Raw genomic sequence first — 24056 nt, 5'->3', positions numbered from 1 at the left:
GGGCAGTTTACAATATTAAGCGCACGTGCTTTTTAGGCTCACTTATTTCATTGGGAAACTAAACATTTTCTGAATGTTCTCTCTCATAGAAATCAGCTTTAAAAATGTAGCTCTTCACTCAGAGGCACATTTATTATTGCCGAGTGGAATGCTGTTGTGTGTCATAATCACCCAGCTCTCAGACATTTTCTGCAGTGTGAATGGTAGAAACACACTTCTCTTCCTTGTAGCACTTCGTCATTTAAAAAAATGCTTTTGGGGGCACAGCCCAGCACTCTTACACAGCTCCCTGTGGAGCAGCAGACGGAAACCTATTGTTCTAAGTGTTAATAACGGTCCTGTTTTATGGGCAACAGTCCCTGTCACATCTTATCATGCAAGTACCTTCTCACAGGTATACCAGGTTTTACATCCAACACTATGAAATTGGCCTAAACCGTACTTATAGGCTGCAGGCCAGTCAAAATCCTCATGCTGTCTTTGCATCCTGATGATGAAACAGTATTTTGTAGGTCATGTTTTTCAGTCTTCTGTAAGCTGTGGGCTATTTATTTTTCTTGAGGTTTGTGCAGTGCCCCTTGTTCTGCAGTAGCACATCTCCATCATCCTGAGAAAACCCCTTCATCCTGGTTTTATTTTATTCTTTGTTAGATTTACAAAAAGAAAAACACACACCAGTAAATTAATTTTAGAAACAGAGAAGATTAGAAAGCATTTTTTTAATTAAAAAAATCGAGACTCCTTGCACTCCACCCTGCTCCTCTTTTCTTCCCGCCCAGTATGTCATGTGGGGTTGGGTCTGTGGGGATGCGTCCGGGGAAACACGGGCATTTGGCAGGCCCCCAGTTGGCTCCAGCCACCGGCGGCAGCCGGGCGAACTCTGGTTCTTGGAACAGCATCAATCAACGACTCAAGCCTCAGAAACCTTTAGATACTGAGCATACTCTAATCAGCAAAGTGAATAACTTTTCACAACGGAAGTAGCGGACAGAGGCATAAGTAAGCATATTTACAGCATTTTATTCAGCAGCAGGACAAAGGAAAAACATGTCTGCTTCCCTTCGTGTCCAAGCAAACAGCAGTATAGCAAAAGCTATATACAACGGAAGTTCCCAGCAGACTGTGCTGAAAGTAAACAGACGTGATATACAACAACTCCACACGCCTGTTCTAAAGGTGGAATGGAACTATATCCTAACAGGGCCCCGGGGGCAGCAGCCTCTCCTCCTCCTCCTCACCTGCTCTCCAGCAGCTGTTATGAGCTGCCCAAGAGAGGAGGCCAGCAGCAGTGGCCATAGAGAGGGCATGGAATGCTCCTTTGCTGCCACTGCTCAAGAGCAGCGCCAGCTCATCCTGCTCTTTGAGCTTGGTGGCAACAGCACTTGTAGGAAAAACAAAGACATTGCGGGATCCAATCAGAAGTCAGGATGGCTTTCATAATTCCAGGACTGTCCCTTGAAAATCAGGGCACTTGGAGGGTATGGTAGTGGTATGGACCTGGGACCTCACTTTTGGTGAGCAAGGGTAGGATTTTTCTCTCTTTTTAGCAACACGTATTGCAGAAATTGTGTTAGCTTTGTGAATCAGTGAGCCACAAGGAACCTTGTTTCCTTTCCTTCATGTATCAGAGAGCAGAGAGCTGTCAGTGGGAAGTTGAGGCAGAAGTGAGTGGCAGGCTGGATGGAGGCCGAAATCCCTTCAGGATTCCACACAACTTCAGACTTTTCCTGGTCTGGAGCCGGCCACTGGTTTCCTCATTCCAGCTTTAGGGGAAAAAAGAGACCTCTCAGCAGTAATCTTCTTTTACCATTTCCATAATTGCATGAAATCAACTGGTTTATAACCATATGTGATTGAGGCCTTGCTTGTCACATTAATTTGCAGTGCATTATTAAGGCCATTATGGTGGGGGGCGGTCTTTATATCATGCCTTCCTGCATCCCTGTGTGATAAATAATATGCCTCTATGTGTGTGTTTTTTAAGTATGCCAGAATCCATTTCAGTTTTCAGAGTTTCCCCTTGACACGGTGAAGACACACAAGAGTGCCTTCAAGTATAATATTGACTACACAAACCTGATACAGTGAAACACACACGTAGCAACTCCTCCCACCCTTAAAAAAAGGGGGGGGAGTCACAGGTGATGTTTGGTGAAATTACTACAGCCGTTGGACAGCTTTTTCACCACACATATGCTTGCATTTGAAGAGACCAAAGACATACAGAGAAAGAAGCAAGCCATTGCCAAGACAAGAGTAGAACAAAACATGATTGGAACGGGCCCCGAGTGAAGGCAATGTAGATGCACAAACAGAGACTGGCTCCCCTTGCCTATCCATTAAAAACAACAATACTCAAGTTGCACAGAGACTTCTAACTGTTATCAGATGGAATTGCCCTTTAAAAGTTTCTAAATGGCTACCTTCATAAAGTTCTTAGCTTGACTTCATTCACTTGCTCAGAAGGATGCCCAGCTGAACAAAGATCCAGGTCTTGACAAGCCTTCCAAAGAAAAGGGAACTACAGGAAAGTTACTTGCTTTGAAGTGGAAGATGATTGCGTGACTTGATGCTTTTTCTATTAATATTTACCGTAGGTGGAAATGAAAGAACACCTGCAGATGTAATGATACCACTCACTTCACATTTGCTATTGGGCAGGCATAAATTTCTGTCAACCATTATATATGTGTGGGTGGCTGCTTGGCTGTGTGTGTGTGTGTGTGTGTGCGCACGCTCGCATTCAAGCACACAGGTTTTCGTTTTGTTTCTTAAGCCACAGCAAATGAAGAAGACTCAATTGAAAAATTAGTTTGATGAGAAAAGTAGCAGGGTGCGTCAAAGACAGAGCATGAGAGGAATAAGAACTTGATTGGCTTTCAACCAAAGTAAGGACGTGGCCCATGCAGAAAGGAATACCCAACCCTTTCCATGCATTTACGGTAAATCTGGCAATTGCAGGAGTGCTTGACTAGTCTTAAAACTAAGGTGCATGTGGGGTCAATTTTACCATGTACATGTTTGTGCTCTGCTGTCCACACAAGTGCTTTCAGTTTTATGTCTCCAAAATAGTGGATGAACAGTGGACAGTGCTTTAATTTTTGGTGTGTGTGTTCATGCTGTGCATTGTTGTTCCCTCCCCGCGGTGCTTCTCCAACTTCTGTGAGTTCCCCAAACCTGAGGTCAGTTGTGAGCATGCACACGGGTATCTGTTTACCTGTGCGTGTGTACACCTTTTGAAATTAAAAAAGAATGTATGTGGAATTGTGCAATAACAAACTTCCACCAAAGCCAATGTAGACAAAACAGTCATTCTTTAAAAATAATAAAAAATATGAATATACATTTTTTGATCTACTGAATCAGTTCAAAAGAGCAGGTAAGAAGAAGAAGAAGAAGAAGAAGAAGAAGAAGAAGAAGAAGAAGAAGAAGAAGAGGTGTATGTTTTACCCAGCCACACCAACAGCCCACCCAGAAGTGCCTTGCAAGAGCAAAGAATAGCCAGACAGGTGGGGGCCTGGGCACCACTGATCCACAAGGGAGAGAAAAGGGGAGGTCCTGCTTTGTCTCGGGGTTCTGCAATTGACTAATTGAAAACTGCTCACATTTCTGAAGGCTGTATAATCATCCCCCGCTGCCCCACACTCCATTCATGTGCTGCACTTGCCTTTTCGCATGCAGGAAGCAATTTTTATTTTTTAATACAGCTGTTTTGCGCTAGAGCAAGTCTAAAAAAGCAAAAAAGCTGTTTTAATTCATTCATTTTTAATCCACAAATGCAGCATCCTTTCCTCTGGGGTGATGGGAGCAAGGAGTGTGGCAGTAGACGGCACCTGGCGAAACGTCACCACACACACCAATGAAGCCCCTGGCCAAACAAGGCGTGTCAGTGCCTCCACAGCTGGGCAACATGCAATTTTATATTGGATTCACTTCTCTGATTGGATTGTCTCTGGATCAGGAAGATCCAGATTGAACAAGGGGAAAGTGCAGGCTGCCCTTTGGGTCAGGGGGATGTTCATGTGGGTGACATTAAAAAAATGAGGCACAAGTAGCTTCAAATCCACATTAAACTCCCATGTGGATGATGTAGGAATAGTCAAGCCTGGATTAGACAAGAGGGCAATGCAGCTAAGAAGGGAATTTGGAAGGTACACCAAGGGAAGACTTAGGTAATATGGTGCCTTGAGGGAGGACAACATTTGACTGCCCCGCCCTAAATAGTTCTTTTTTACATGCCCTCGTCCCTCTCGCCTTCCATCCTGTGCCCCTTTCTCTGCACCTCCTCAGCTGGGCACCCTGTGCAGGGGAACTGCCTGCCCCACCCTCAATCCAGCACTGGGTGCATCATCTTCATTTGGGCCTCAGAGAAATGAAGATTGTTATGCATTACAATGTGATAGACTCTCTCTAATTTTTAAAACAACGGAAGCTTTCTTCATATGTTACTAGCCTGAAGGAAGACAGAGGGCTGTGGAGCTGCACATTTAGACTTGGCCTTGAGGTTTAGGGGCTCCTTCCAGCCCATCACATGCTGAGGGATAACCTCTGCAGCCAAAGAAGTAGGCGTATATAAGCAGCCTTTCTAATAATAATATTAATTCCCCCCAAGGCAAAGTGTGAAAAAGAGATAATAAAAAATAGACGAAAACCTCCATCAACATTAAAATTATGAAACAGGGAACAATAATTCAAAGCAGTGAAAATGCAATAACGTCATTTCAATTTAGCCAGTCAGTTTAGCGTAAAATTTAAACAGCCGTGAGAGAAACATAATACAAGCCTGACTTTGGTGATGGTTGGTGCACATTGGGACTGGTAGGGTGGAAAGCAAGGAGAGCAACAGCCAGAGCCAATGACAGGCACAGCCAACTCATTCTGGTTTTGTTCCCATCCTCTTCCCTGCTGAGATTTACAAGTGCAATACTGAGACTAAGGGGGAAACTGCCAGGCAGCTCCACCTCCTGGGCTGGTTGTAAGAAGGCAGGTCAGTAGGGGCTGGCTTGAAGGCAGACAGAGATTGATGGGGCAGTGTCTCATGGACACTGATGGACCAGCCGCAACTGCCTAACCTACTCTCTTCCTTAAAGCACTGCAAAACAGAAGTATTTTCAAGACTCATGTATCTCCTTAGGAAGAGAATTCTGTAACTGCCCGAAATCTTTTCTGCCTGGCAACCTAACCATCCCCTCCGTGGCTGTTCTTTATATCTGGGCAGGTTCATATGGGCGCAGACAATTCTTTGAGTAGCTTGGCCCCAAACTGTTCAGGGCTTGAAAAATGAGAAGATGGAGGGCTTTGCAGCAGTAAAAGGGTCTTGCTTCTTCCACAGCCACAGCCTTGGATCCCAGCAGAAATCAAGCATGGGTCTCTCTCTGCCTTGCCATCCTCCCGCTCTCTCATCTAGCTTCTAGCTCAATTCTCAACTCTCTGGCCATTTGTATTTCTAACTAGCAGACAGTGAGGGAACTGTCTCTGGAACAGAGGCACTTCCTTTGTTCCTTAAGGATCCATATTTAGGGGGCGATTAACAGGCTGGCCTGGCTATTCCAAGAATTAGAAGGTGGGCCCAAGTATTATAAGGGTCTGGGCCTACCCCCCTCCAAACTCATAACAATACAAGGGGTGGGGCAGTTTCCATGGATGATTCAAGTTTCTCTCCTTTTCTGTTACTTGATAGAGATGATAATGTGTCCTTAGCAGTGGTATAACCTTGCTTCAGCCAACTTCAGACTTCTCTGTTAGCTATTTTCTGCTCTGAACAACTTCTTATTTATAAATCCATGCATTCTCAGCAACCCCTACTCGAATGTTGGCATTAAGCACGCAGTTTAAATGCATTGTAATTGCTGACAGAACTTTTAATGTTCGGCTTACCCAGAAGGAAACATATGGACAAATGTCTCTCCCGATTTTGCTTAGCAAAGGCAGCTGGGGATTTGAAGCTGGAGGTAGATGCTGATCACAAAGGGTTTTCCCCCCTCCTCCCCCATGCCATCTTTCAAGCAACAATGGCTCACAAGGGTAACTGATTTGTCAGCCATTTTCATTCCTTTCTGGGTTTTGACAACCTGAGACAGACAGCTTGGAACGAACTTGGGGAGAGTCAGCTTCCTGGGCAAATTGTAGGAGTCAGCTTGTCAGCTTGTTCAGAGAACCTTGCAGAAATAATACAGAGCCATTTTGCAGCATTGCATTAATCAGTAAAAACTATTCCTGGGGTGTTTTGAAGTGTAACAACTGCTATAGGAAGAAGGCTAACTACTTCCTTAAAGTTTATCTTGTGAAAGGAAGAAAAAGAGCATTTTATAGGTGTGTTTTCATAACACCATAGCTCTAGGAAAAGGGAACAAAATCAGGACTTTGTCTTTCTCTCTCTCACCCAAACCTTTGAGCAAAGATGGGCTCCTGGGAAGCAGCTCCCTCGTGTATTTGGTTGCCTGGAGAGATGTCAGCATGGCTCAGTTTTTCCATGGGGTGATGACGGCGTACAATAAGAATCATAGTAAAACAGCAGAACTTTTTGTGACACAAATGGCACAAAGTAGGCTTTGTATCTTGGTAGCGCTCCTTTCAGGCGACGGAAAGCAGGCGAGAGACATTTGAAAATCAAGGGGCCATTGCAGCCAATGCACACTTACATTACAGGCATAGGAAATGCAAAGACTGCACTGGAGTGTCACATGAAGTGAAACCCGCAGTCTCCGCTGCTGGCAGATACATTTCAGCATAATGTTGTGAGTTTGGGGTAGGGTAGACTGGATGCCCAAGTCCCTTCTAATTCCTAGATCCAACATGGATTCAATTGCTGGACTAGCCAGGCAAGTTTCGTGGAAATGGCCTCAATATGGGTCGTTAAGACAACAAAGAAAGTGGCTCTGTGCCAGAGTTCAAAGTGGTTGGCCCCTTCCCTCAACTGTCTGTCAGAAAGACAAAAGCCAGAACTGAGGTGTGTGAGCTAGAAGCTTGAAGCAGGAAGCAGGCTGTGAGCCCCTCCATCATAGACTCAGGTTGTATGTGTGTGTAAATAAACCATACATTATAAAAACACAACAATCTATGCTGTTCCTCATTATGAGGAAACCAAATCCTGGGAACCCCTGGAATCTCACACCACTCAGAGATTGGGGTAGCATGCAACAATTACAAGTGAAAACAACCCCCCCCCCAATTTTATTTTGTATACATATTCTTTGCCACTGTATTGCATTGCATTTCAGCTGTAAGCAGTTCTGGGTGCTCCATGAGTAGAAAAGCAATCACAGAATAACTTTGCAAATTCTCATATTTGCTCATTTAATACCATTAGCATAATTCATGCAAAATGTAAAATTAAGATTTTCTTGGGAGAACGTTTATTCAATTTTGGGTCCCCCTACAAATTGGAAGTTTGGTTACAGCACCATCTAAGCCACAAACTCATGAGAGAGTTCCATTGCTTGACAGTTACTCTATTTCAGATTGCCAGTGTAGTTCCTCCTTTCCTTCTAGCAGACAACTGACAATCTCACTAAGTGGGGAAAGAACAAGTGGGCTTTTAACAGCAGATAGTATTTCTGTGCTAACATCAGCAGATATGATTTAGCTCTCAGAACAGGGAGATATTGCTATTTCTCAGGAGCCCCTGTCCCGGGAATATAATTAGAAGACTTTCTTAATTGGACTGTGAAGATGAGTTCTGTATTTCCTTTTGCTTGTTCAGCTTATTGTATGGTCGAACAAGACATTAACTTTAAGAAGGGATTGCAGACTTTAAAGAGGCAAAAGCAACTGTCAGCTCAATGTGCCTTGTCAGAATCTGAACAGCTATGATTTCACAAGGCTGAGGAATCCCTCTGTCCTCTATTTAGAAACATATCATGGGAAATATTCAAAAGAAGAAAGATGATTAATCTCCAGGGGTGGCTGTGCAGTGGATGAATATTAACATCATAAACTCTGCCTGGACTGCTTGACTGCTCTGTATTCACAAAGGCTTTTGTTTCTGCAGTTTCCAAAATGAAGACAACACATTAACTAGAGTTAAGATGAAACACTCAAGTGACATAGAAGCCACACCTGCAGGAACAAGAAATATAAATGGGTAAGGGCATCTGAGCCAATCCCTACAGTTGGAGTGGCTTTAGATCAGAGGTGGTTCATGTGTTGTCCCCCAGATGTTGGTGGGACTCCAGCTCTCATCAGCCCCAGGCATTATTGCAAATTTGTATTATGATGTTTTGAATGTTTGTTGTAAGCCACTTTGGGCACAGCTGATGGTGGAAAAGTGGCATATAAGTAATCTTAATCAATCAATCAATCAATCAATCAATCAATCAATCAAATCATCAGGAGTGATGATGAGAGAGGTAGCCCACAGAAAACTTTTGGACCCTTAACTGAAGCTGTCATATCACTGTCCTGTCAACACAGGTGGCAAGATTGACACGCTGTGCACATTTTTTACATGTTCACACAACACAGACTAAATCAGAATGCCTCAGTTATGAGATATCTGGGAATCTTTTATCTCCATTCCAATTGAATTGCTGAGAAAACTGCAAAGATTTCCACAAAATCCTTTGAGCATGCTGGTAGCCACCTATTCCATGGCATTTGCTTTATTTTGTATACTTAGTCAGGGTAATTAAGAGAAATGAAAGGGGGAAAGATCAGTCCAAATGTTCCACTGCATTATTACAGAGATTATGGAATCCTAATCTTCATTAGACGTGGTAAATACAAAACAAAACCTAGGGAGTTTGGTGCAAAATGATATGAGCTTGTGCATATAGCACAATTGAATTACTTGTCCTGCTATTCTACCAGAGCTTTTCCCAAAGATGCTGCATTTGTTTCAGCAGATGTGTGAAATCCCAAAACGTATTACACAAACAGTCCAGAAAAACTAAAAACTAAAAACATAAAGGTCTTTGTTGCCACTTTGCAAACAGTACAAGACTCTGAAAATGGGCTCTTGGATCATTGCATATACAGACTTTTTCAATATGGCATCACCTACAAGGTCCACTGGGAATGGCGGCCCATGAGAGCTCCTGATCAGAATTCCCTTGGACAGGTGATCTCTGCCTCCAGCTGGGCTTGCTTTTGGCACTGCATTTAGCATCAAATGCAAGACCTGCCCCAGATTCTTATTTTTACAGTAAGGGCTGGAATGGGAGACTTGGGAGTGCATGCTCAGTGTGCTCCGAATTCTTCCTTTGAAGCATAATCACCTGATGACAAATGACATCAGGTGATTGGCAGGTGGGTGCCTCTGCTCTTATGTCAAAACTGGCCGACAGAAGTTTGGATGTAGTCTGACTGCAACTTCCACTTCATCCCTCCTGCTCTACATAGATGGTTGTTTGAGGAACTGAGCATGCAAATCCTTGAGCAGTCCCCCTAATAGGATGGGACAGATATACCATTGCTGGGGGTTTTTGCCACTGCAGGCAGCTTTTTAATTGGAAGAGAATATACACATTTATACCAGTCATTAAAAGGCACCTGTAGCAAGGGAAGCAAAAGCAGAGATAGATGGTGGTGTGCTAGAGTGTCTTAATAAACATGTGTGCTCCTGTTTCTTCAATAGGAACATGCAGAGCTTCTGTAGTCAGAAACACCTCTTGCCAAAAAGATAAAATGTCAAAGTGTTTCATCGTGTAGCAACGGTGAGTAAAGACCCTGTGAATTGCTTTCCGTCACATTTAAAACTAGCTGGAAGGAGCCGCAGAAACTCAAGCTACGATTGTTGCTGAATACAAGAACAGCTTCCGATGCTGAATAATTCATCTGAAGCCAGGAACAGCCAATGAGTCAACGAACAAAAGCAGTGTACAATGCAACATAATTATGAAGTGGTGGCAGCAAGTGGAACACACAGATGGAGCTTTCAGATCCACTGATTATGACATCAGACACCAGGCAATAATACCAGATGAGCACCCAAGTCTCTTTTCATTTTTAATAATGGTGCTTTGTTCTTGTAAGATGAGCCTCTTAAAACTGCTTTTAATCCTTGATTACACTTCACAGGACCACTGTGAGACACCCAAGTAGCAACCTTTGTAATCACAGGGAGAGAAATTATTTTTAAATGCTTTCCCCACCTTTAAAGGTCTCTGCTGGGTATTAATGCTTTGCTGTTGACTGAAGAGTGAATACAGCTGCACAGGAAACACTGGTGCGTGATGCCAAACAATTTACACCTCAGTGATAAAGTGCAAGCTATAAACCCTGGGTACCTGAATTGCTAAAGTAGTTCTATACTAGGGGTTGTCATACATCTGGAATTTCCTGTCTGGGTTTTCACTTTTTGAAATATGGCAACCCTACCCTATCCATAGCTGTCAACTTTTCCCTTTTCTTGCAAGGAATCCTATTTGGAATAAGGGAATTTCCCTTAAAAAAAAGGGGAAAGTTGACAGCTATGACCCTATACCATAATGGCATATAGATAAAAGGATTTTTATTATGTTTGGTTTAGCAGTTTACATTGAAACCAGAGTAAGGAAAACACCAGCTACTGGGAAGCTACGCGGGTAGTTTGATGTTGTGCTGTCCAGAATATACAGGGATTCTAGGAAGAAGCAATAGACATGTTAGGGTTAAAAACCACCTGTCTGCGAATAATGCAGCTCTTCCCTTTATAACCTCCTGCCAGAAGGATTTCAATGATGAGCATAATGGTGCCAAAAGACCCACTCTCATTCTTATTTCTTCGGCACAAGATACTACAAGAGCATTGGATATGAGCCATAAACTATTGTGTAAAACCAATGGTGAATTAAGAGAGTTTTCCTGAATATAAGCTGGCACAAAGGTAAATGGTTTTGTGGACCATTATCCATCTGGCCAATTGAGCTATAGCCAGGTCAGCTCCCACATCTCTCTCCCAGACTGCCTTCAAACCCATAAAATGAGAGAACGAGGCTTCCAAAATGATAGAATAAATCAAAGAGACCACGTCCTTCTGGTGACCTCACCGCCAAGCTTTCAAAAGCTATCAGGGACCTCTTTGCTTGACCTTTAATGGTGACATCTGATAGAAAATAGCTGGACTAATGAAGTTTTAACCCATTTTAACTTGAACCCCTAAATCTCCTTGAGTGCTGTAGTTTAGTCACTGGGGAATTGCTCAGAAAATTTTAAGGCATGCACTTAAAACTGTAACAATGAAAGAGAGATCAGTGATACTTCAAATCAGACATTTGTCCTACATGAGATCCTGTACACATGTACAGTTGTATGTCTACTTTGTCCAGTCAGATTATATGGAAGCAGCTGCTTGTTGTTGTTGTTTTTAAATGAAAATCCATATCAGATTTTTTAACTTTGAACCATTCAATCTTTTTTCATGAACAAGGAAGAGAACGGAAACCCACGATGCAGAGCATAGGGCACACAGCTTGCAGCACTTATTGGCAAGGTGTGCTGCAATTTAACTAACTTGGCGTACTGGCAGTAGCCAGCGCAAAGGCTCATGCTAGCACAATGGGGCTTCCTTGCACTTCTCCCACAATGCCTCCCCCAAATCTACTCTGGAGGGTCGCCCAGAGCAGGGCACAGAGGGAACCTGTGCAGATGGAACGATCAGAAGACTGTTACATTGAATTCCCCTCCTAATTTCCCAGTATGTCCTTTTAGGGTGGTCTTCAACCACGTTTTACTCCAAGTACACCCATTAAAATTCATGAACATGACCAAGTTAGGTCCATTAATTTCAAGGGTACAATTTAGCTGAATACCAATCCTGATGTTTTAATCTAGGTATCAGAGCATTTAGTTTATTGTGCTAAGGTTTTGGTTATGGGGGAGGGATGGTTTTTATTTGAAGTAACAGAGCTTCATGTGAGATAAACAGGAGTTACTTACCAGGGACTAAGGAAGGTGGGGGCTGAGTGGGGGGTTAAGAACAAAGCACCTATCTGTAATGTTGTCAATTGATGCCCCAGTGTACCACAGAGTATAATCTCTTGTGCTTCTACGTCTCAGAGGATTTAGGCATATTTCTGATATAACTTAGTCCTTCCATATATTTTTCCTTGAGCAAATTTGTACTTTAGATATTCTGTCGTTGATCCTAAAGGCAAGTGATGGTCTGCTGCACTCAGTCGCTCTGAATAAATTTCCTGGCTACAAAAGGCCTTCAAGATGAGATTGATCTAAAAATGTGGGATTTTCTTCTGATGCTCACTCATCTATTGCACACAATAATAGGTTGCCTGCTGAAAAACTGTCTTGACATTAGAAGTAATGAACAGGATATTTTTTTTGTTCATAACTTACCAGAATGCTGTAACCCATGGCCTCAAAAGCAGTGAGCAGAAAATGGATCATATCTCAAGAGACTGGTCATTCACAAACAAATGTTTAAGATATTCTCAAATCTTTTCCTACATTGTCATAAAACCCCTATGAGACAAAACCCTGTGGGCGTTTCATCTTCCATTTCCTTACACACAGTCGCTACGTCCCTCAGGAAATTAAAGGCATTTCTCGACCGGATGCCACCAACAGTTTAATTAAGATAGTTTCTGAAGTCTCATTTAATTATCTAAATTGATGACAAATTTGGCAATTAAGGAATTTATCTAGGTTTCACTTTGTTGAGCAGGGAGGGAGAGAAGGGATAGGGGGGCATGTCTAGCAACTGCTTCTGCTACATAACACAGCTTTAAAATTGTGTGGTTTAGTAGTAGCAGTAATAAATTATTATTTCTACCTCACCCATCTGGCTGGGTTTCCCCAGCCACTCTGGGCGGCTTCCAACAAAAGATTAAAAATACATAGAACTAGGGAGGACTGGGAACCAATCCTTGTTCTGCTAGGTGGTCTCAGAACACTATTGCTCAGTCTAACATTCCTAACTTAACTCACAACGATGTTCTTTGAGGATAAAATCCCAGCAAGGCTGTCACAAACTTCTTGGGGAAAACAGAAGGATACAAATAATACTGTTATGAGTTTGTGGGTCCCAGGCCCCTTTCCCATGAATACAGCAAGCGTTAAAATCTAATCAAGCCTTCTGATCCCTAGGTCCATCAAGTGTTAAAATATAAGCCAGGCTAGTTTCCTGTTGGGCCATTAATTACAAATGAAAGGGGGCTCTGTGCCAGACGGCAACTGGGTGGGGTCCCTCTTTCAACTCTGAGATAGTTAGAAGGGCAAAAGCCCGAGTTTAGAATTGAAAGGGGCTAGAAGCAAAGCAGCAAGCCGCAAAGTGCGGTCAGACAGCAATGTTTGATTTCTATTTGAATCCAAAGCTGTGGCTATGGAAGAAGCAAGACTTTTCTGGGCTGCTGATGCTGTGAACCCCTCCATCGTAGGTTCATGTTCTAAATATGTGTATGTGTAAACCATATATCATGAAGACACCACAGATTCCACTGTGCCTCATTCCAAAAAGAAACATGAACTCTGGCTAAGTGCTCAGAACTCTTGAAATCTCACACCTCTTAGAGATAGGAGTGGCATGCAACAATACTGGAACACAAAGCCCTGGTTCCAAGGGACAAAGCCAGAAGACCTCAACTCTATTCCTCAAACTTCTTTTGGAACTTACCCAAACAACTGGCAGACCTATGCCGCAGCAACATGTCACCTTCCAAACTAGGGTGGGGAAGGCAGAAGCTGCAGAGCTATTGCATGAAGATAGTATCAAACAGTCCATGTAATGGACTGTGTATGTGGCATGTGGAATTGGGTTAGTTTTGCTACAAAACTATGGCTCATTCATGGTGTTGTTGTTTTATTTAAGTATCAAGGGAGATAAGCAACATGAGCAATGGAGCATCTAGTCTTCAAAGCTCTAAAAAAAAAAAATTAAAGTTCACAAAATGTCAAGCTGTTGCTTGCTTTTTAAAGGTACCAATAAAAAACAGCAAACAAATTCAAGTCTGCTCACTTTTCACCACCCCTTCCTAGAATTTCTGGTGCTTGCTCACTTCCCTAATATACTAAAGGCAAAGTATCTATTATCTTCCGCAAAGCACCAGTTTTACCAGGGCCATATTCAAGGATGCTGTTGCTCTCCGGAGATGCTCAGTTTGCAACGTCAGTCTAGCAGTTGGATCTCAACCTAAAGCAATCGCTTTACATAAATAATAAGTGTGTATTAGTTGAAAGATTCCTGTATTCTGATTGATGAAACTGATTTATTCCCAAGGAGTAGTTGTGGAAAAATAGTTTAGGTTCAAAGTAAGGAAGTTCCATACGCCCACCAAATTCACATTGTTTGCAAACCTAATCGAGGAGGATTGTAACCACTGGGAATTAAAAGACTAGCTCCTCAGAAAAATTAGATTTCCACATGACTTGTTCAAGCTAAGGCAGCAACAGTTCACAGAGTCCCTAGAAAAGCTTATAGATATTCCCTACACACCTGATATCTTCAATTCCTTTAACATCTCAGTAGAATAATCCTATTTGCTAGGTATAATCCAGTGAAAAGTCTAATGGAGCTGAATAATCAATGGACACAATCTCTTCATAATGTATTACTGCAGAATCTAAATCCTTGCAGATTCATCAGCTATAGCTGGAGATCCTGAATACTCTCTGCGATCCCTTCAATCTAAAACACATTTTTGCCACCTTTGGGCTGCCTGAACATACTGTAGATAAACGTTCCTTTATCAGCAGTCACTGTGAAACAGCAAACAGCAGCAGAGCTTCATTTTTTGCTTATCAGACTGTACAGAACTGCAGAAACCCTGAACAGCTGACTACAGAGGCTACCTAAGTCCAAGTGATGCAGAGTTCAGTGTATTTCAAACTTTGTTATCAACAGATCAAAGTAAACCTCTCCAGCTGTAGTATTTGGTCTCAGATATAAGTATGGGGGACCACCAAGGAGGAGGGTCAACCCTGAAAAATGACCACTCTAGTAAAAAAAGAAGAGGGAAAAGTTGGCCTGTGTGCTTAATGGGGCTTGACTGGCATTGCTCTAGAGCAGGGTGGTTCAACATGCAGCTTGGGGGTTGCATGTGGTCTTTGAGGCTGTTTTTGGCAGCCCTCAGCAACATTTGATGCCCTCCTTCATAGTCCTCAAGCTGCCTTCCCAAAGCCAAGTACAGTGGTACCTCGGGTTAAGAACTTCATTTGTTCTGGAGGTCCGTTCTTAACCTGAAACTGTTCTTAACCTGAGGTACCACTTTAGCTAATGGGGCCTCCTGCTGCCACTTCGCCACCGGAGCACAATTTCTGTTCTCATCCTGAAGCAAAGTTCTTAACCCGAGGTACTATTTCTGGGTTAGCGGAGTCTGTAACCTGAAGCGTATGTAACCCGAGGTACCACTGTAAAGGAGGTCAAAATTTGGGTCAAATGACTTACATCCCATCCTTCAGGTGAACTTAGATCCTTCAAACTATGTGGTGGAATGCATCTTCAGTTTAAGGACTGGGGGGAGAAGTCTGCTTCTATGGCTATGCATCAATTGAGGATTATTCTATACCAACAGCCCCAAGGCATTTTCATTCCCATGTGAAAGTTTTTACCATATATTATGTCACAGAGTTAGAACAGATTAATTCCAGGATACTTGCATGCTGGATACATGCATCACGCTTAATCCATTCTTCCTGATCTCCAAAACTAATTTCATCATCATCTTGAGTTCATCCATTCTCTTTCCCCTTCAGTGCTTTTAAAATCAGTTTATAGGACTGCTTTATTTCCCCTCCCGAGAATATGTGGATTTTTATCAAGTTATCAGAGTCCACTCATCCATGCTTCTCTCTTCTGTCTCCTACATCAACATATTTTTAAAAATAGGCTTAAAATGAGAAAGACCTCCACAATCCGAGCTCACACAGTTTAAAATGGCATCAGCTCCCCTACAGTTGCTTCCAATTAGTCCAACCCTCAGCACTTAGGGTTCTTGAAAGGAGCAATTGACTGCTGTTCTAAGCTGCTCCTGACCAACAAATGTAGTGGACAGAACTAGTCTGCATTTTATAGAATGCATACGTTATCTCATAGTTAAATACAATGCACCATTTGCAAAGACAGAGGGAAGGGAAGCATTTCCAGAAGAGCAGCTGTGTTGATCTGTCACAGAAAAAAAGCAACACAAAGTATTGTGGAACCTTACAGACTAAAAAAACCAACCTCAAGCATTTGTGGATGCTGCAGTTCATTTCCTGCCCAACATCATTTCATTATTTTCAGTTCACCAAATGCACAGCTTATTAGAGTTGCTATTTTGAATAAACTAAAAGCCTTTCATCAGACTAAAAAAAATGCCCATGAATCAATCAATTTTATCAGAAATCGAAATAATTCATTTTTTACAAAGTTATTTAAAACCTGCAGGTGGTGGGTGCCCTTTTGAAAGTGGCACCCCCCTCACTCTCACCCACAGAGAGGGGCTCCTAAGGCACTGCCTGCTGTTACACAGGCGTGTTCACATTTCGAACCCTACTTTTGTGCAGAGGAGCTTTACTGGTTGTGTAAATTTACACAGAGATAATAGACAGAACTGCAAGTCCTCCCAAATCTGCAATTGTACACCTCCTCAGCAGGCTTTACTGCACAGAAAGTAGAACCCTGCCCCAACTAATTCGGCTTTTCTTCAAGACAGTGAGTGTCATTCTTCCATTTCTAAAGAGGCTTACATCTGTCAGATTTTCATTAGAAATGAAGGGGAATCAATGCTCATTAGTATTAGCTGTGTCAGATGGAGAAGTGTGAATTTTCCTTCCTTAATCAGATTATATTAGGGGAGCTACTAGGAGATTCTGAAAAGAATGAGTTAGTGCTCAGACCACCTTGGTTCACAGGAGAATAAAATGGTTTCTACAGTGCAGTGAGCGCCATCTTCTGGCTACTGTGAACTTTTTAAATTTAAGAGATGGCAAGAAATATTAACGTTTAGGCTGCTGTCCTAACCATGTCTATTTAGGATTAAATCTTAATCAATTCAGTAGGGATTATTCATAGGTAGGTGAGGGTTAGGATTACAGCCTTTATCTTCTAAATTAATCCAAGAGATGACAGGTTAAATTAGCAAATGCTGGTGAGATTATGCAGCCTGGGTCTCATGGAATTAATAAAAGAAAACTTTGTTCTGGATTCAATTTGAAGTGGGTGGGGGAGAATGTTAAGCCGCATGGAGTGTTCCGAGATGGGAAGCAGTGGAAGGAGAAGAAAAGTATAGAATAAAAATGAATCACATCAAAGAGTATGGAGGGGGGGGAGGAAAGAAACAAACTTCTGACCAAGTCTGGAAAAGCATGTTGTATGGTGGGGAGAAGAAATGGCTAGCAGGTGGAGCGAAGACAATATTTCATGTCTATGCCACTTGAAGTGCAGTGTGGGCCATATTTATCCATTGCCTCTACTTAAAATGCTAAAAGCTGCTTACTAAACATATATAAGAATAAAATCACTAGGGCAACAGAAAATATATAGCCCACCTCACCAGGAAACTTTAAAAGATGGAGAGAAAAAATGATTCTCCTTACTATATTTGTTGTTCTGTCTGCAGTTTGTTTCTGTTGCTATTGATGCTGTCAGCCCTTTGACCTTAGGGGGGAAGGTTGATACAAATCCTAAAAATAGATAAATAAATCCTGCGACTATTTACCTGGAAACGAGCCCCACTTGGTTCAATGGGACTTCCATAGGCATAGATCTGCAACTTTTCCCTTCAAGTAATCAATTTTGCTTAGTACCCTTGCATGTGTATGGAGAGCTAAACAGTCAAACAGAAATATAGTGTCTTGTCTATAAATGGACAATCTACTGTGTATGAGGCACATCAGCTGCACAGTAAAAAGTTTTTGATTATGCTTCTAGCTGTATAAAGCCTCTGATTAGCAGCAAAGTAGTATGTTTTAATTGATAAAGCAGTGCTTGTTCAAGAAATATATGCTTTTCAAAACGGGAAAACTTATTTCAAAATCTATGATTGAAATAGTCTTGACTGAAATCAATCCACGGCACTCAGGCTCAAGACCAAAGAGAACACACAAAGGGTGCTCTTCATCAGAAATTACCTGTATTGACAAAGCAGGTTAGGATATGGTAGAAAGCGAGCACAAGGATATAACATACACACAACATCATTAAAGCCCAACATTTCTAGGTAACATTTGCAAAAAAGAGAAAATGAAGCTCTCACTACAGAATTGGTGTTTATAACGGTTTTATTCAAGTTTGTGTGCTCTAATCTTGAGACAAGGCCTAGAATAGCATTACACTGTAATACAATAATAAATGTAGCCATTGAACCAAGCCTGCTTGGCATCCTTGTTTTAATTTCCCATCCCCCACCATACATCCAGGGAGGGGAAGCAAAGAGAAAAGCAAACATATATTATCAACTTCAATTACCTCCATTTTAATTTAGTTATTATTCTCTAGCATAAATTAAAAATGTATCAAAGGTATACACATAACACATTGACAAAGAACAGAGATACAGTAGATTATGCAAAAGTATAACCTGTAGATGTGTTAGCTACAGTGAAACAAACCAGTCACTGATGCCATTTAATTACCATTTTTAAGCCCCAAAGGGTAAGAGGCAACAGGTTGTGTCGCAAAGCTTGTTTTTTTTTGGGGGGGGGGTGTCAGTCATTCCCACTGCCAGCTTACAGCCGAGCCGAAGTTAAAAGGCAGGCTCCAACATCACTTAACCACCATCACAAAACAAAGCACACAGTAGCATTCATGTAGTAAACAGACTGTAATATTAATTTTGGGACTGGGTTGGGGAGTGCTTTCTAATGCTACTGCGTTAGAGATACTTTTGTGAACATGGCAATTGGGACAAAAGCCCTGAGGGGGGTTCAGCACAGTAGACTGAATCAGCAGATATCAAGAACCAAACTCTCTCTACAAGGTGCCTTACAAAACATTTGTCACATTGCACCTACACAAACATCAGACGTGAGAGTATGCTACACCTGGGCATGCAAGATCACAGGGACTAGCCTATGAGAAACGTCCTACATGCGGAATTACTCCACATGAACACAGCCTTTCAACAAAACATAAATCAGACCCAAGCAAATCACCTTAAGTAGTTACCGTAAGTGCTGGCAAACATGAGCTCTTCAAGAAAGTTGATTTTGCAAGCCAAAAATAAATAAATAATAATAGTTGATCAAAAATAGAAACACAGATATTAAATTGTTATTAATGTTAAAGTGGTCATCTGCAGAGTTATACAAATGGGATCTCCAGGTATGCACAGCAACCTCCAGAACCACAAGAATTTGGGCTGACAACCTAGGATGCCTGCCTTCTCCTCTCAGGAAGAGCTTGGGAGAAGAGGAGTGCGCACCTTTCACTCAGCTGTTGTGGAAGTAGTGAAGAAACTGCAAGAAACTCTTGCAGCAGAAAATGCAGGGGGGTGTTGTATGATTGCACAGAGGACCATGCAAAGAACAGTTACAAGTAGGAAACTTGCATACTGTGGGCTTATAGAAGAGATTATATACTAGGAAACTGATGTTCCTGAAGGACAATTTCGTGTCCTAAAAGGCAACAGCTTTAAAGAAATGGTGTACTGAAAGCTGCATTTGATGCAGAATGTACATCAGATGCAAAGCTGGATAGCTCAGTTGGTAGAGCATGAGACTCTTAACCCCAGGGTGATGGGTTCAAGCCCCACGTTGGGCAAAAGATTCCTGCACTGCAGGTTGTTGGACTATGATTATTTAAATCCTAATGGTAATCACACAGTTTTAGTAATGGGCCTGAACTCTTTAAAAAGGTATAGTGCCTAAACATCACCATGAAGTAGGAACAGGGAACCTGTGGCCTTTTGGGCTCCAACTCCCATCAGCCCCAGTCCTCATGGCCAATGGTCAGGAGTTATGGAAGCTGTAGCCCATCAGTATCTTGGGGGCCACGGGTTCCCCAACCCCTTTCCTAAAGTTCAGAGTTCAAGGGCAAGGGCAAGACCCTGCCAGGGCTCGTCTTATTTTTTTTAATGGATGCAATCTAGAATAAGGAAAGTTGCTGACTTCAAATTACCAGTACCAGAGTTAGGAATGAACCACCCTTGACTTGCAGGTGCTTATAACTGCAGTAAGTTAAATGCTAAGCAGGGCTTGACTCTCATGGAGTGAGCCAATTAGACAGTCTACATGTCTTCAAGAAAATATAGTTTATATTGGCTCATCTGGACTGGCATAGAGCACAAACTCACCTTGAACTAGCAGATCACTTACATAGCACTAAAACTGCCAGAGGGGGACTGCTTCCTCAGCATACAGAACTCAATAAAGTTACAAAGTTGTATAGCCCCACTTCTATTCAAGGTGCACTGATATGGTTCAACTTGCACAATAAGACTACACTTCTGCTGCATGAGGTAGCTCTTGGTACAGATGGAGAAACTGAGGCACATATGGCAAAAGTGATTTGCCCAATGTCATACAGCAAGCTGGTGGCAGAACCAAAATTAAACCTGAACTAGGACAGATTTTCAGATTTTTATTATTTAGATGCTAGACAACAATATTTCTACAAGTTTACACGATACCCCTTAAGAGTGACCACTTTTGATTTCTAGTAATGATCTATACCCACTTTTTCAACAGAGATAAGTAGTAAACCACTATAGATACAATTCATGACATGTCAGGAACATAGGCAAAAGGGATTTACGGCCTAGGAATAAAAAAAGGAAACTTACATGAGAGAGGTTTTAAACACCTTTTTCAAAACTTCAGATAGGTCTTTATTTTAATATGGCAACAATAATTTAAAATCAGATGGGAGAAATAGATCTAATCATAAAAGAGTGGGATAGCAGCAGGGGTCCAGGGATTTTGGCTAGCCTCAGTAGCTTGCCAAAATTCATGCACACCAAAGGTCGTGGAAGGGGCCTTAAATGACAAAATGCTGAACTTTGGAGGCACAATGTGGTCCTCCTGAAATCTGAGGTGGTGGGGGAGGAGATTGCAGAGGGCGGGGTAATAAGCTCTGTTATGCTCTGAGCACTATTTGATACTAGACCAGTGGGATTGCATGTGCTCTTCAGTTCCTGCTGAGACCTGGAGACAAGCATCCCCAAGCATTGTCATTAAGGTCAAGTGTGCAAACTGTTTCTCTCCACCAGAATCTCTATAATGCTCACTGTGATTTTTCTTTTCGGAATAGCCATGTACATGGTATTGGGGGTAGGCTATTTGTCAGCACAACATTGGGGAGACAAATTGATTATCAAATCTGGAAATTACTTACCTAAATGAAGTAAGATTCAGGGGGGAAAGGGCATATCCTGACTGGCAGTTTTTCATGCAATGTACTACCAAAATTTATGAAAGAATGCAACGTTTCATATCAAATTACAAGACTGATCATTGTATTTCACACTTCCTGGTTGTGTCTCATTAAACTTCATATTTATGTATGATGGGTCCGAGCCAAAATCTCAGAGTCCCACCTCTATTTCTCCACTATCAGAGCTCCACCCTGTTGCCCCAATCCTTTTGCACCACTGCGACCTGAGACATCCCTTTTCTATTTAACTTTTAGTTTCAGAAACTAAGAAACAGGTGGCTCCGCCTTTTTTCAGCACGATGCATAAAAAGTATAGAGGTGGGTGCTATGGGTCATTGGCAAGATCCTGAACGCCCCCCCCCCCAGCAGCCAGTTCTAGTAGGAGGAACTGTATGCATACCACAAATGAGCATTTGTTCTGGGACGTCAAGGGAGAAAAGCTCAATCAAATGCAACAAGAATGCTGGTTCAGACACACTTAAACCTTTATATATATTCCTGCATTGTAACAGTGTAGACAAACACTGCTTATCATTGCATTTAAAAGGTAGGAGTTGAGGTTATTACAAAACCCATACCAACAGAGGGTATCTGAGTTCTTGACGGTTAAGATTGGAGGCTTACTTGCCCACATTACTTGTTGCAGTTTAACACTGTAATGAAAATACAAGGAAGACCAGAGGAAACCCCACAAGAAGAGTCAGCAGCTCTGTGTAGCATAGCTACATGTACTTACAAAAGGCCAGGTACCCCAGTACCGTATCTGTTAGTGGAAACAGCACTGTGATATGACCTCAGCAGCATCTCTCTACTTCACCTGTCTTCAAAGTGCATTCTTAGTGCAAGAAGTAGAACTGAATCTAAAGGAGCTTACCAATCCCTTGTGGATTTCATGCTAGGACCAGAACTCTTGCTTGAGTTCATATGCTGCAGGTTTGCGTGTTCTGAGTTCAGTTCTGCATAGTGGCACGGTGCTGTCCTGGCTCTGCCCTTCAACATCCATGTCCAACAGTGTCCGCTCCTCTTCAGGCAATCTGACACGGAAAGAAAGCAGTGCAGGCCTCTCTTCAACAGTGCTGCTACTGCTGGCAAAGCAGGAGTCCAGGTTACTGGGAGTTTCAGTACTGGAGCTATTAGCAGAGGACTCACCCCTAGCATTACTGGGGGATGCAAACCACCAGGGGTCAACCCGCTGCCTGTTAGCTGAAGGGCGTGGCCTAGGTAGGAATTCCAAGGTCTTGGGTCTCTCCAGCATGGAGTCTTGCTGAGCATTATAGCGCCTGGGGGTTGGAGGAAAGATGAGGTTGGGGTCTGGCAGTCGAGGGACTTCATTTGGACCCTGACTTGGACTGGGAGTTTTTAATACACCTATTCCCCCACCAGAAGGAGGAAAAGGGGGGGAAACACAATGAACACAAGAAAGGAAGGGGGAGGAAGGGAGAGAAGAAAGAGAAACCAACTGGTTAGACAACACTGATGAAGAAGACACCGGGCTCATTAAGTAAACAAAGGGTGATGTCAGACAAAGGATTGATTCAGTTCACCTGATGCATGCAAACCACATGGGAGCTGCAATGATCTTCATGCTGATCCCTGCAAGCTAAAATGGTAGGTGTTGGTGGTAGCAAGGCAGCAAGGCTGACAGAGTCCAGATATGTAACTGTCTAAGGATTGTTGTGTGAACGCACAATATGCATCTCTGTACCTCCTTTTTCCTTGATTTTTCTTCCCACACCAGCATCTTAGTGCCAAAGTGCAACCAGCAGTATGGATGCAGCCACAGACAGGGAAGAGGACAGCATACTTAATGTTGAAAATATGTTGGATGCTCATAGTGAAACATGAATCTTATGAAGCTAATTTGCTTCTTTACTACAGAAATGTTACAATTACATTTTATTTACCAACTGTTCACAGCTCTTAGGTAGCTGCGTCTATCTATCACTGGCAAGCATATCCCGGGGCCAGAGAAAACCGATGAAGGTTCTGAAGTTTCTCCCCATAACCACTGCTGTCTCTAGGTAATACATACATATTTTCAGGGGAGGGTATAGGTTTTATAATTAGGAAGTGTGCCCAGAAGCTCCCGTTTTAGAACCAATTTTGCAATTCAAAAAAGGAAAATGGAGAAGGAAAAGACTCAGTTTGGAATAGATATCTCCCATTTTTAAAGGATGGTATTGCCATTTCTACTTGCTGAGGAAATTTCACAATTCTTCCCAGAGGGAGTTGTGCAAGTGGCTGGGTCAGTACCAGATATCTTGCACCCACTTCAGTTTGCTTATTATAGTTGGAGCTGTACAGCACTGAAACAGAATGTTAAAGCAGAATGAAGTGGTAGGAATGGTTAATCCCAAGAGATGACAAGTTGATGTTAACTGATTAAAGATTTATTTCCTTGACTGTCTGGATTTCAATCAAATTTATCAGTTAATTTATAGAATTCAAATGAATCTTTGTATTGCAAAGCCTAAAAGGTGGAAGAGAAGGTGAGTTTCCCTTAAACTGTAACTGTAGTTACACCTTTAGCCAACACTACCATTCACTGTTTGAAGTAAAACGAATGTTCAATTTCCCCCCATTGAAATAGGGAACAAAGCACTCCTATTACAGTTAACACATCTAGACCAAACGGACTTCAAACTAGAGTCACATTCAAGTTATTCTTAAGAGTGTTACTGAAGTTTCATGCTTAAGCTGCTAGTTATGGGTGACAACTGGAATTAAAAAGTAATCTTATGAGACAAGAAATGTAATTTTATTTTGCCATTCTTACTGTGTTTTATTGTATTAATTTTATGCTGTAAGCTGCCAAATCCAAACCAGATCAGTA

At 42.2% G+C, this 24056-nt stretch overlaps 1 protein-coding gene and 1 long non-coding RNA gene across 3 annotated transcripts in view; one reads left to right on the top strand and one right to left on the bottom strand.

The window, feature by feature from the left end:
* MAP3K9 (mitogen-activated protein kinase kinase kinase 9) overlaps positions 1-24056 on the bottom strand; it is a 92832-nt gene that overhangs the window by 20073 nt on the left and 48703 nt on the right. The window contains exon 11 of one of the 2 annotated variants that reach the window (XM_083506424.1): positions 22098-22308. In XM_083506424.1, the coding sequence (XP_083362550.1) occupies positions 22098-22308 (211 nt within the window). Of the gene's footprint in view, positions 1-20418; positions 22592-24056 lie in introns of those variants that run through there. The other variant, XM_083506423.1, reaches the window with a different exon arrangement.
* The window catches only part of LOC310710401, a 32549-nt gene continuing 17885 nt past the window's right edge, over positions 9393-24056 (top strand). Inside the window, exons 1-2 of the long non-coding RNA XR_014528039.1 lie at positions 9393-10165; positions 12071-12301. This is a non-coding gene — a long non-coding RNA (uncharacterized lncRNA). The remainder of the gene's footprint in view (positions 10166-12070; positions 12302-24056) is intronic.

Source organism: Podarcis liolepis (assembly GCF_965112155.1).
Source record: "Podarcis liolepis genome assembly, chromosome: 1".
NCBI lineage: Eukaryota > Metazoa > Chordata > Lepidosauria > Squamata > Lacertidae > Podarcis > Podarcis liolepis.
Note: the sequence above shows the minus strand (reverse complement) of the source record. Positions and strands in the feature narration are given on the sequence as shown.